The 13,791-nt window shown below is 46.3% G+C and overlaps 1 protein-coding gene across 2 annotated transcripts; it reads left to right on the top strand.

Moving 5' to 3' along the window:
- The first annotated feature begins 15 nt into the window (after window positions 1–15).
- Window positions 16–11,231, top strand: LOC111144007 (small integral membrane protein 7). 2 transcript variants are annotated; one of them, XM_022498065.1, is made up of 5 exons: window positions 16–78; window positions 161–202; window positions 697–749; window positions 4,573–4,663; window positions 10,114–11,231. In XM_022498065.1, exons 1-5 carry the CDS (start codon window positions 53–55, stop codon window positions 10,127–10,129), a joined length of 228 nt encoding a protein of 75 aa, XP_022353773.1. In that variant the 5' UTR covers window positions 16–52; the 3' UTR covers window positions 10,130–11,231. The 2 variants fall into 2 exon arrangements, with proteins under 2 accessions (XP_022353773.1, XP_022353774.1); XM_022498066.1 differs by having other exon boundaries at window positions 59–202.
- The last annotated feature ends 2,560 nt before the right edge of the window (window positions 11,232–13,791 follow it).

Raw genomic sequence — 13,791 nt, 5'->3', positions numbered from 1 at the left:
TCCCCCTCCAGGACTTCCGCTTCCGGTTCTGACGGACGCTTCGGCCGTAACGATGATCGGGGACATCCTGCTGTTTGGGTAATTAGTGGGGGGCAGAAGCTGGGATGAGAGGGGTGAGAGGGACGAGGGGCAGCCCAGGTAACCTAATTCTCCTTCGCAGGACGCTGCTGATGAACGCAGGGGCAGTGCTCAACTTCAAGCTGTGAGTAGGCCGCTTTGGATCGCGGCTCCACCCAGGGGACCCGTAGCCCCGCCCCCGCGAGCGTGAGCGCGCCCTACGCCGTAGGCCACGCCCCTAAGGCCCAGCTTTCCCTCTGGCCACGCCTCCAGCCTGGTCCATCCTCCTTTGACCCTTTGCTGCATTGTGGCTTGAAATAGAGACTGCCTCGTTTCCCAGGGATCTCTCTTCTCGCATCCCGGAGAGCCTCCGGCCCGTCCCCTCGGCCCCCCCCCCCCCTTTTTTAGCCCTATTCTGTACCCACGGACCAACTCTACACCTTGGTGGCTGCAGGCCTGTGATTGGCAGGTAGATGATGGCCCAGAAAGGGGCCTTCAACCACCTGAGGTCACACAGCAGCTCAGCTGGAGGGCTAGAGCTGAAACTGTCCGAGGCCCTCTGAGCTGGGGTTCAGAGCCAGGGGATCGAGTGGTCTTTATGTCCCACGGAAAGTGGACACTGTCTGTTCCTCTTTGTAGGAAAAAGAAGGACACGCAGGGCTTTGGGGAGGAGTCGAGGGAGCCCAGCACAGGTAAGGCCTCCTTTCTGGACTCGGAAATTGGTCCAGTTCAGAGAGGACAATTTTTCCTCAGCCTAGCCCTACCTTAGTTTTCTTTCCAGTAGGGCGTGTGTGGGTTGGGGGTTGTTGAGAGAGAGAGAGAGAGAGAAGTGGGCCTGAAGATGTGCTATTCCTTCTGCTCACTTTTGTCATCCGCTTTCTCCTGTCAAACCTCCTTGTGTAGGTCACCACCCATATAACTTCCTACAGTCATGATTTTCCTTTATGTATGCTATTATCTGGCTAATACTTGCCCCGCACACTTGCTCTTGCTTGTTTGGGCCCATTTCTGTGTCCTTGTGGGCCCGTCCTCTGGCATGAGTGAATGAATGAACAACTAGCCGTCGCTTTCAAAGTGCTGCAGACCTATTTTAATTAGATGCCAACGTTAGCTTTCAAATAAATCAGATGTCACATAAAAATTCAGGTGTCTGATTTATCAAGAAAAATTTGAACATTCTATAGCTCAGGGTTTAGGCAACCTCTTGGCACCTGTTGGATGAAATGAAGAAAAACAGGACCCCGTTTAGGCAGGGGCCTGTGGCCTCTGCCTCATCCCAGCCCCTACCTCCTCATCTTTATATCATCTCACTGTCCTGGGAGCGCTGGAATTTATTCATGTAACTATTTGAAACCTGGTGGGATCCGCACATGACTTCTATGTCTATGCATCATTCATCACGCATTTATTGAGCACCTGCCACATGGTGGCCACTGTCCCGAATGCTGCACACACAGCAGAGAACAAGACAGATGAAATTCCTGCCTTGTGGGTTGTATTGCTCTGGGGTGGACAGGCAGTTCCTAAACAAGGAACAAATGGTGATGGAGGAGATGAGAGGTGAGGACAGGGTTGGGATTGCTGCTCCAACTGCCACGTGTGGAGGGAAGGACCTGTGAGCATGTGACATTGCAGCCAAAGTGGTGGGTGCCGTGTTGGAGCATTGCGTGGGAATGATAGGAACCCTAAGGAGCAGTGAATTTGATGCCGATCAGACCACTCCCTTTTATTGGGGGCCCAGCCAGTGGTTGCTGCTTTGTTGGGTGCTTCCTGTAGGTGTGGGGCTCCGCCTCCATCCTGAAAGGTAAAGGCATTTTCCCCATTTTACAGATATGGAAAATGAAGTTCAGGGCTGTGGCTTGACTTGCTTGTGGCCATGTAGGAAATCAGTGCCAACATCCTGATTGAACTGAGTTTTTCTGACCCTGGAGGCTGTTCCCTCTCAGTCACTAGATCATTCATCCATTCATTCTTTCCTCCATATGCTCATTCAGCAGCTGTTTATATCACTTACTCACTCTGTAGAAGGTACTATACCAACTCTTGGGGCTGTGTTCTAGAGATCTAAATCGGAGGTATGGGGGGTGGGTGGGAGAATAGAAGAAGGGCTTGGTGGCAGTGGGGGTGTCAGTGACAAGGACAGTTACAACAGTGGCTTCCTTCTGATCAGGGGCTCTCTGCACGTCTCCTTCCAGCCCGTATTCTGTTCTTACTGCTGCCACTACAGAGAATGCTGCTCTCCCTGTGCTTGGCTCACCCCAGTACTATAGTGGGTGCATTTGTTGAGAACCATCTGCGTGCCAGGCACTGGTGTGAGGTCTTCCTAGTTGCTTGTCACCCCCATTTACACAGGAGGAAACTGGGGCATATGTAGGCTGGGGACTGAGCAAAGTCATTCTGTGTGGAAGGGCAGTAAACTCCTGCCTGTGTTTAAGGTCGGAGCTTATGCACTTGCTCACAGCTTTCTGACCTCCAATCCCCCACATGGACTAGGCTGGCATCCCCCCATTGTATGCTCCCATGGCACTGGCCATGGTGAGTAACAGTTGTGTTACTCACTAAGTAACAGCTTAGTATTTGTCCTGTTTTGAACTTCTTAGGTCAGGGATACTTGCCCTGTTCCTCCTCCTATCCTCTGCACTTGGCTGTTGCCTGGGACAAGTGGCCTTCACTTAACATCTCTTGATGGCAGGAGAGCCTGTTTTTGTGATGCTGGGCCCAGAGAAGGGCCTCCTCAAGCAGTGCCTCTCAGACATCCTGGGGCTGGACCTGTGTTTGACATTTGCACTCTGGGTTGGGCTGCACATGGCTCTCCCATTGGGTTGGGTAATATCAAACTCATCTAAACTGTGTTCAGCAAGACTCTGTGTGCCCATTGCATGCTTGGTTGGTGCAGCGGTGCCGGTATCTGTAAATTCCTGAGCTCCCGCCTGGTATTCTGTACTTATGGGACAGCCCTGGTCTAGAGAGGACGCTTTGGGTAGCTCCCTTGTAGATTACCCCACGTGGACCCATTCATTTCATTCTGGAGGATTAGAGAGGTGAGTGACTTAAAACTCTGGAGGAAGGTTCTGGAACCCATGCCTCTGGAGTCTCAACATACCAAGTTGCTTCCTCTTGGAAGGGTTCTGTTCTTTGGCATCTGGGGACTAGGGTAAGTAACCATCAAAGCAGAACCTCCTTTTTACTTGCCTGAATTAGTATGCTTTTTCAGGTGCCAGCACTGAAAACGCAACCCAAAGTGGTTGGAGCAAATGGAAACCTCAAAGGATTAGACTGTTTTCAGGCATATCTGGCCTCAGGGCTCTGTGTGTGACCCTCTCCAGCTCTCTTTTTCCTTCTGGGTTGGTTTTACTCTCAGGCTGACTTGTGTTGGCAAAAGATGATTCTAGAGCAGGGCTGGGCCCAGTGTTCTATAAAGGATCAGATCGTAAACATTTTCGGCATTTTGGGTCGTATATTGTCTGGTGCAGCATGTCAGCTGTGTTCCTTGAAAGCAGCCGTGGGAAATACAGGCATATCTTGTTTTATTGTGCTTCTCTATTGTGCTCTGCAGATACTGCATTTTTACAGACTCAAGGTTTCTGGTAACCCTGTGTGAGCAGGCCTGTCAGCCGCATTTTTCCAACAGTGTTTGCCCACTTGGTGTCTCTTTGTCACATTTTGGTAATTCTCACAGCTTTTCAGTTTTTCATTATTGTTGTATTTGTGGTGATCTGTGATCAGTGAACAGGACTTGCTGAAAGCTCAGATAGTGGTCAGCATTTGTTAGCCATAGTTTTGTAATTCACGTGTTGACATTGTTTTTTAGACGTAATGCTATTGCATACTTAATAGGCTCCAGTATAATGTAAACATAACTTTCATAAGCACAGGGAAACCAAAACATTCATTTGACTTGCTTTATTGCGGTGTTCTAGAACCGAACCCACAATATCTCCAAGGTATTCCTGTATATAAATGAGTGAGCATGGGTGTATTTTGATTAAACTTTATTTGTAGACCCTGAAATGTGAATTTCATGTAATTTCTGAGTCTCACAAGGTATTCTGAGTATTCTTTTTAACCATTAAAGCGTTTTAAAAACATTTTTAGCTTATGGGCCATACAGAAACGGGTGGTAGGGGCTAGCTTTGGCCCATGGGCCATAGTTTGCCACCCCCTTCCTTAAAGGACAGGGCTTACATCTTACTAGCCCAGCAAGGCTGACAGAAAGCAAGTGCCTCTTTCCCAGTAGTTGGGACAAAAGTCCCAGGACTGAGTCTCATTGGGCAGACTTGGGTCACGTGCTCCTCCCTGAGCCAGTCAGAGGCTGAGTGCTTTTAGGGGTTGGTCAGTGGCAGCTACTGCTCGAGTACCAAGGGTTGGGGAGCAGAGGTGACCCACAGGAAAAGCCGTGCTGCCCCTGGAATGTGGGGCGGTGGGGTCAGGGTGGTTGGAAACTGTGGAAGCACCCTGAGGCCGTGACAACAGAAATGTCAGCAGTGCTTGTAAAAACGCGTTCTGACTTTCCAGGTGACAACATCCGGGAGTTCCTGCTGAGCCTCAGATACTTCCGGATCTTCATCGCCCTGTGGAATGTCTTCATGATGTTCTGCATGATCGTGTAAGTCCAGCCTGCCTGTCCCCTTCATTGTCCTGTTCTCGGTGGTGTTCTCTAGAATGACCCACCGGAAGCTCATCTTCTCTCTTCTCACTCTATGCTTTCATGTCACGCTTCCCGCTTTCCGAATAAGAACTCTGCCAGGCTAGAAAGGGAAGCAGGGTCTACAAAGGTTAGACTGTGTCACTGTGGTCTAGGCTGGAGCTTTGATTGGAACACAGTGTTCTCCAAGTTCTCTCACAGTTCTCCACCTGTTCCTGGTGCCTCCGCAGAGGCGGCCAAGAGATGCCTTCCCTCGAGCCCATGGCCCTGGTCACCTCTTGCCAGCTGTGCTGTCTTTAGCCTATCCTTGGTATCTGCCAAGGTGGAAAATGTGACTTAATGGCCAGCGTGCTGCTGGGTCCTGCTCCTGCCCTGCGGATAGCCCTCAGAAGTGTCTTCAGACTCTTTTCTGTTTTTATGCCCATTTTTCATTTCCTCATTAGGCTTAAAAAAAAAAATCTCATTTCCTCATTAGGCTTGGTTTTCCTTCCAGTGTCAGGGCCTTAATGATTCTCATGAATTGTGAGACTCAAGAGTAAACAGGCTCAGGGAAAACGCTGTAGGAGAACCTGGTGTGTTATCATCTGGGCTAACCGTGCTGGGCTGGTCCTGTTCTTCCCCTAAAGAGGAAGAGAATGAAAAGTCTGCTCTCCTGAGTAATCGTGGTGCTGAATTTGGGGTTGCTGGGTGGTCCTTGTGCAAGCCCAGTGGCTGTGTGAGGGGATGATTCCTGGACTTAGGAGTTTCACTGTGCCACTGGGAAGTGTTTTAGAGCCCAGAATGAGGACTGTGATGTGTGTCAAGAGAACCCCTTTTGGAGAGCTCGGAACAGGCCTGTGCAGGTACTAAGAGGGCTGGTGGAGTGATCAGGGAGTGCAGAGGAGGATATGGGCATAGCTAGGATTCACAGGAAGTAGAACAGTGTTGGTCTTTCCAGGCTCTGACCTGTCTTTTCTTCCTTCATTTACTGATTTATAACTATCCAGTGTGGGCTGTGCCTTGAGTTGATAGCTGAGACCGAGACAGCCATCATCGTTGCCATCAGCAAATGTACAGGATAGCAGGTGGGACAGGGACAGAAAAATAAGTAGGGAAAAATCACTGATGAGGCATATGGGAGGATCTCAGTTTAGGTGATGGTCAGGAAGAGGCTCACAGAGAAGTGCTATGTAAATCAAAACCTAAAGAACAGGAGGAAGCCTTGCCATTTGTACAGCTGAAGAGAGGCATGGTAGCATGTGCAGAGGTCCTGGGGCAGGGAAAAACTCCTGTGTTTTCATCCTTCTTTTCTGTCCATCAGCTTCATTCATCCTCTCACCCGCCTAGCTTCCTTCATGGCTCACCTGTTGGCCTATTACTGAGAGGGTCACGTTAGGCTCTGTGACCTCCTAGCTCAGCTCAAGGCTATCTTTGTAGCCTGGTGTTCTGATTTTGCTTCCTGGGAGCAGAGCCTGCTTGACTTAGCTAGGTGTGACCTAGGTCCAGTTAGATGGGGGTTATCCCGATTCCAGCATAATCCCTGAGGTCGAGTCAGCAAGGTACAGCCTGTGGGCCATATTTAACTGTTTCCTGTTTTCATGCATGAAATTTGGCACACCCATTTCTGTGACTGCATTTGTACTACGGCAGAGGGGTTGAAGTGCTGAGACGAAACTGCTGGGTGTGCAAAGCTCAGACTACCTACTGTGTGGCTTTTTTGCCAACACCTGACCTGGGCCATCCTTTTCAGTAGGTGCCGCAAGTGGGGGAAGATCTCATCAGAAAAGGCTCTGTCAGGAAGGCCGTGACTGGCTTTCCCAGGATATTAAAAAAAATCTGGAAATCACCTAAATGTCCAAGAACAGGGGAAAAGTCGGGTAACTCAAACGGACGCCCACACGAGCAGCTGTCGCAATCCATCACTGACGACGTGCTGCAGGTTCTGTCTGCACAGGGGAATGTTTCGAAAGCAAAAAAGGCTGGAGGTCGCTCACATGTGCCCTCCGGCCCCAGCTGTGATGTGCATGCAGTAAACACTGAATAAATGCCCGAAGTCTGTGGAGAAAACACTTCCAGAGGGCCCCTGGGTGGCTCAGTGGGTTAAGCCTTTGCCTTCGGCTCAGGTTATGATCCCAGGGTCCTGGGGTCGATCCCCACATCGGGCTTTCCACTCGGCAGGGAGCCTGCTTCCCCCACTCTCTCTGCCTGGCTCTCTGCCTACTTGTGATCTCTGTCAAATGAATAAATAAAATCTTAAAAAAACAAAAACAACAACAACAAAAAACCCCCCAAAAAACAAAAAAAAGACTTCCAGCCAGGGAGTTGGAAGGATCTGCTCCAGGCTGTCCACAGAGGTGACCCTGTTTGGATCGCTGAGGGAGATTCATGGGGCCCAAGGGTATGGTTTGCAGTTCCCCTACACCCACTTTTATGTTGCTTGACTGAGCTACTTGGGAAATTTTTAAAAAGCCGCAAAAAACTTGAAACATGGAGAGAAACATGTCCGAGTGTTTAGGAACTGAGTATAGATACCTGCAAGTTAACAATGGAATATATCAAAAATAAGGTAGCTGGATAAATGGATAGGTACACTGTAAGGCAAAGTTATTTATTATTATTTATTTATTTGAGAGAGTGTGTGCAGGGGGAGGAGCAGAGGCAGAAACTGAGCAGTGAGTCTGATGCAGGACTCTATCCCAGGTTCATGACCTGAGCTGAAGGCAGACGCCTAACAGATTGAGCCACCCAGGCATCCCAAGCACAGTTTTTTGTTGTTGTTTTTTAATTTGAGAGAGAGAGAGAAAGAGCATGCCCACGGGGAGGAGCAGACAGAAAGGGAGAGAAAATCCCAAGCAGATTCCCTGCTGAGCCTGGAACTTGATGTGGGGCTCAATCCCACCACCCTGATATCATGACCTGAGCCAAAATCAAGAGTCGGAGGTCCAACTGACTGAGCCATCCGGGCGCCCATGTAAAGCAAAGTGTTAATTACAGAATGGAGGTGTATATGCGGGGGTTCACGGAACTGCTCTTGTAACTCTTTTATATGTAAAAATCTTTGTAATAAAATACTGGGTGGGAAGACACGGAGAAGATGAGGGTGTCAAATCACAGAGCAGGATTAATAAGTAAAAGTAGAAGTCAGTCTTCACAGTTAAGTATTTTGTAGTATATTCCCAGGGTTGTGAAACCATCCACAATGCAATTCTAGAACATTTTCATCACCCCAAAAGAAAACCTTATATCCATTAAGCAATGACTGCCTCTTCTTCCCACCAGCCGTTGGGAGCCACTTACCTACTTTCTGTCATTATGGATTTGCTAGTTCTGGGTATTTCCCGTAAAGGGAATTGTAATGATATATGGCCCTGTTTGTGTCTGGCTTCTCTCGTGCAGCGTGATGTCTTAAAGGTTCCAGCGTGTTGTAGCGTGTATCAGCACTGCATTCCTTTCTGTGCCTGAAAAATAGGCCATTGTGTGTCTGTGCCACAGCCTTTTTATCTGCTCATCAGTTGATGGATATCTGGAATGTTTCCACTTTTTGACTGTTGATGAACACTGTTGACACAGACGCTGGTGTTCAAGTTTTTGTGTAGACAGACTTAAGTTTTCGGTCCTCTCTGGTACATACCCAGGAGTGAAATTGCTGGGTTGTATGGTTACTATATTTATCTGTTTGAGGTTCTGCCAGACTATTTTTTAAAAGTAGCTGCCGTAATTTGCATTCCCACCAGTATTGTGTGATGGTTCCAATTTCCCCCACATCCTTGCCAACACTTGTTATTGTCAGTCTTTTTCATTAGAGCCATCCTAGGGGATGTGCAGGTTGGGTAGCATTTCCCCAGTGGTTAATGACATTGAGTCTCTCTCTTCATGTACTTATTGGTCATTTGTATGTCTTCTTTAGAAAAATGTCTGTTTAGGTCCTTTGTCTTTTTTTTTTTTTAACTGGATTATAACTGTGTTATAAGAGTTCTTTTTATATTCTAGAAACCAATCCCTTATCAGATACATGATTTGCAAATATTTTCTCCTATTCTCTGGGTTGTCTTTTTACTTTCTTGGTGGTGTCCTTTAAAGCACAAAAAACCTTAATTTTGATAAAGTCTATTCTGTCTATTTCTCCCTTTTGTCACCTGCGCTTTTTTGTATGGTAGCTAAAAATCATTGCCCAACCCATGGTCTTGAAGATTTGGGCCTAAGTTTTCTTTTAAGAGTTCTGTAGTTTTAATTTTAATAGTTAGGTCTGTAATCAACTTTGAGGTTATTTTTGCATATGGTGTGAGATAGGGAACCAACTTCATTCTTTTGCATGTGGTGGTCCTGCACAATCTGTTGTTCTTTTTTCAAAAAGCCTTTTTATCTTGGAAAGAGTTTTTTTTTTTTTTTAAAGATTTTATTTATTTGACAGACAGAGATCACAAGTAGGCAGAGAGGCAGGCAGAGAGAGAGAGAGGTGGAAGCAGGCTCCCTGCTGAGGAGAGAGCCTGATGTAGGGCTCGATCCCAGGACCCTGGGATCATGACCTGAGCTGAAGGCAGAGGCTTTAACCCACTGAGCCACCCAGGCGCCCCAAAATGGTACATTTTAAAAAGAATAAAAGCTATTTAAGAAAGTACTTCATCAGAATCTGTAACATTTTATTTTAGCCCATTCTTTATTACTACAAGTCGATGATGACTTTCACAATTTGAAAAAAAATATTATTTTTCTGAGTGAACAGATGATTACAGTTAACTCTGGTCATTGACGAAAATCTGAATGGGAAAGGCCTGGAAACTATATAAATGCCCATGAAATTGAGAATGGGTCTGTTAAGTTATGACAGAGGTCTCCAGGGGAAGACCACAGAGCTATTAAAAAGATATATATATATGGGAACTCTGTTATCTTTGCAGCATTTCTAAAATCTAAACTCTTTCGGGGTGCCTGGGTGGCTCAGTGGGTTAAGCCTCTGCCTTCGACTCAGGTCATGATCCCAGGGTCCTGGGATCGAGCCCCGCATCGGGCTCTCTGCTCAGCAGGGAGCCTGCTTCCCCCTCTCTCTCTGCTTGCCTCTCTGCCTACTTGTGATCTCTTTCTCTCTCTCTGTCAAATAAGTAAATAAAATCTTTAAAATAAAATAAAATAAAATGTACCATTTTGGGGGCACCCGTGTGGCTCAGTCAGTTAAGCATCTGACTCTTGCTATCAGCTCAGGTCTTGATCTCAAGGTCATGAGTTCAAGCCCTGCTTTATAAATAAGATAAAATATACCGTTCAGTAGTGTTAAGTATATTCGTGTTGTGTAACAGAAGAGTTATTTATAGAGTCATAAGTAATATAAAATAATCGTAATAACAGTAACAAAGTATTTTCTGAAAATGTTTTCTGAGTTATAGCTTTACATCCTTCCCATCCTCACGGACATCTCTGCCCTCTGACTTTTCCAGGCTCTTTGGCTCCTGAGCCCCAGACACACACCTTCCTGGGAACCAGGAACCACCTTCCCAGATGCCGAGTCTCCCTTCCTCCGTTCCTGACAACTTCAAGAATGGTTTTGACCGGAAAACCAGCGACCTTCCCAGAAAGCCCAAGTTCGTGGTGGGTGGAAAAAAATGTTCGCCAAGCTGCACACGGCTTCCCAGCCACATCCTTGTTTTCTTTTCAAAGATATTTTCACTTTGGTTTCTGCGTTGAAATGCTGTCTACTTAAGGAGTTTTAGGAGGGTTTATGGAAGGGGATGTAATAACATTGCATTCCCCACAGATAAAAGAGCGTTGTGTAGATTGCTTTTTTAGATCGAATTTCTCATCTAGCAAGCTTTTACTAGAAACTCATTTCTGGATGTTTCTTAGTTTATTTTTTAATAACCCTCCTTTTTGGTTCAAATTATACAGATTTTTCAAAATAATTTTTTATCCAGGGATCTGAAACAGAAGGGTTGGCTTTTAAGATTGATGCAGCCTCTTTACTGGACTGTGTTTAGGAATAACAAGCAAGTTCATTGTTGCTGGGCTTGTGTCCAAATTCCTTTCCTGTCTCGATGGGCTCTGCTCGGCCACTCAGTGCCTCTGAGGTCATGCCCAGGACTTTAAGGGTGAAGCCTTACTGATTACCGTGGAAGAGAGGTACGGAACAGTTGGCAGGGGCAGATGTGGATGTTACGAGAAATTTTGCCCTGCCTTGTAGCCCTCTGTTAAAGTAACCCTTGGGGCCATTAAATGTATAGTTTTTAAGAATGAATGACTTACATGATGATAATCAGGTCCAGGTCTGAAATCTTGAAATTTTGGGTCTTCTTTTCAAGTGAGTGATTTCAAGGTTGAAAAGCAGTGAGCCTCATTTGAGGAAATACAGCTTTTTGCATAGAATCTCCTTTGGAAGGCAGGTCCTTTTTCGCCAGAATGAAATGCCGGTTGTCAACACCCAGATCCTGTTGGTGTCTGATCTGTTGGTTGTGGGTTTTGAATTCCTGATTTGGAGGTAAACCTGGTGGGAGGAGAAACTAAATATGCAGACTTTTCAGAACTAAGTAGCACTGGAAATAAAGCTCATTTCCAAAAAGGATCTTTTGTTTATACATTTTTTTAACCAAGAACTTCCACCTGGCGTTGTTTCGAATTATACTGTGGGAAACACCGAGGAGTCATTTTGGAGGCTGTCAGAAAGTCAGAAGAAGAGAGGCCATGTTCGATTTCCCATTTTGGATTTTCCTTAATACTTATGTCAGGCCAGAATGGGGCAAATGGGCTTTGGACCTGGCTGCTTTGGGGAGTGTTGAAAGAGGGAAAAACAGTGGGATTTTGCGAGATCAGGGCCAAATCTACTTTTATGGCTGCTCAGCTGACGTCATTCTCCTCCACTGCTTCTGTAATTTATTCCCTTGTCAAACCCAGGCGTGTGGTTTCTCAGTAGCCAGGAACGTAGCTGCTGAATCGAGCTTCGCGCAGGCCTGTGTCCTTGTCAGCAAGAACAGATGTGCCGAGGTCTTGGCTGGTCACTCCTCAGGTCGTGTCAGTGGTGCGAGGAAACCTCACTGCCTTATTCAGACTGGTGCTGAGGTTTCAGTGAGGCGAGACATTCGTACGTTACAGGGATGAATCATTCTCTGAGAAGAGAATGCTGTCATTGAGAATTTGTTTCAATAGTTGTATTTTTTCCCAGAGAACTGTTATCTCATTGTTAAGTCCTCTGCAAGCAGTGTGGCTTTGGAGGCTGCTGTCCATTTTAAAAGTTGCATCTCACGGACGTGCACCTTTAGGAAGCTTTTTGAGAACTCTCGTTAACATCAAAGGTTTTCAACGTTTGAGTTTCGGGTACCAAGGGTTCCCCAGCATTTAAGTGCTCATGTTCTGGGCCAGTTAGTTGTGGGTTCAAGTCCCATCTCTGCTCCTTGCCAGTGGGACCTTGGCTGCCTGCTTCCCCATTCTCTGCCTCAGTTTCCAATCTCCAAAGTGGGTCTGGAAGTCCCACCTGCCTGGGGTTGTTGTGAGGTTCAGCACGCTCAGATGTGGGCTGAGTGGTTGACCAAGTGTGCCTGGCACCCAGGAAGCGCTCAAAACCTGGGTGTCCTCCCTGCCTGCCTCTTCTGTACTCCACCTGTGTTCATGAGCAGAGTCTGCACACATGCTGTGAAAGAGAGATGGCATCATTTAAAAACTATAGAAATAGTTTTCCAACATGGAAAACCTTTTCTCGCCTTCCTCTTTCCTTTCCAGCATTTTCCTTATCTGTATGGGTAAATGGGCATACCTTAAATATACTACGGGTTTGGGTCCAGACCACCCCTATCAAGCGAATATTGCAATAAGGCAAGTTAAATGTGTGTTTTGGCTTCCCGGTGCATATAAAAGTTATGTTTACACTGCCTCGTGGAGGTGGACCATAGCCTCACGTCTGAAAAACTGGCGTGTGTGCCTTGATTAAAAAATACTTTATTGCTGACAAATGCTTAGTGGTCATCTGACTGATCAGACCTGAGTCAGAATCACTGATCACAGATCACTAAAGCAAATACAGTAATAATGAAGAAGTCTGAAATATGGTGAGAATTACCAAAATGTGACTGAGGGACACAAGGCGATCAGACGGTGTTGGGAAAATGGTGGCAGGAGACTGGTTGCTGTGAACCTTGGGTTTGTCAAAAACTCGAGGTCTGCCTGGATGTGACATAGTTTGATCGTGGTTAAGACAGCTTAGTTTCTACTGTGTTCATTTTGGCATCGTTTCCTTCATATCTTCTGGCCTGTCAGACAGGCTTCATGATTCTGGGTTTATTCGCGGTGTCCGTAGAGCTCTCTTTAACCGTGGCCCTTTTGCTGGTCCTTTCCTGTGTGCTTTAAACTTGTACTTTGCCCACAGTTATCAATGCCCCTGCATCCCCATTGTTTTGACCTTTGTTGGCACCCTTCATGGGTGCTTCTGCAGTTCCTAGGAAGGCAATGTTTGTATGTGCACCGTTGTAGCTTTAGTGGTTTTTTTTTTGTTTTCAAGTTTCTTACTATCCGTGCATGTTCATTATAGAAAAATTATACAGCTTTGCCCTAAGGGATAGAACCACATAGTCACCTTCCCTCAGAGAGCATCATTCAAGGTACAGACACATCCTTCTGGCTCTTTCTCTGTGCGTGTGCACTAGGTATGGTGCACGTGTTTTCATTACGTAAATTGTCTTTGTGCCTTCTAGCCTGCTTTTCTTATCTTAGAAAAAATTTCTGTATTTTTCCCTACAATTACCGTTCTTAATAACATTATAATGATGTGCCATGATTAACTCCTCTCCAGGTGATGGAGACTTGCGTTGTCTCCAGTGTTTGTCTATTATAAATAACACTGTGATGAACATCACAGTATGTCATCCCTAATGAATTTTTGTAGTCACATATGTTTTTAAGATTTTATTTATTTGAGAGGGAGACCATGTGCGCACAGATGTGGCAAGGGGCAGAGGGAGAGTGAGAAGCAAACTCCCCACTGAGCATGGAGCCCTGACGCAGGGCTTGGTCCCAGGGCCCAAGATTACAATGTGAGCCTAAGTCAGATGCTTAACCAGCTGTGCCACTCAGGCTCCCCTTGGGGTCACTTTTATTTATTTTTTTTAATTAATTAAAAAAATTTTTTATAAACA

Source organism: Enhydra lutris, unplaced genomic scaffold (genome assembly GCF_002288905.1).
Source record: "Enhydra lutris kenyoni isolate GAN:26980312 unplaced genomic scaffold, ASM228890v2 scaffoldscaffold10, whole genome shotgun sequence".
Lineage (NCBI taxonomy): Eukaryota > Metazoa > Chordata > Mammalia > Carnivora > Mustelidae > Enhydra > Enhydra lutris.
The sequence above is the reverse complement of the archived record's forward strand: the minus strand, read 5'-3'. Positions and strand labels throughout refer to the sequence as shown.

Excerpts from the sequence above, each read along its gene's own strand:
- LOC111144007 (XM_022498066.1), top strand. The coding sequence starts at position 105 with ATGAGAGGGGTGAGAGGGACGAGGGGCAGCCCAGGTAACCTAATTCTC. Across the intron at positions 203-696 it reads GCAGTGCTCAACTTCAAGCT|GAAAAAGAAGGACACGCAGG; the intron begins GTGAGTAGGCCG and ends TCCTCTTTGTAG. Across the intron at positions 750-4,572 it reads GTCGAGGGAGCCCAGCACAG|GTGACAACATCCGGGAGTTC; the intron begins GTAAGGCCTCCT and ends CTGACTTTCCAG.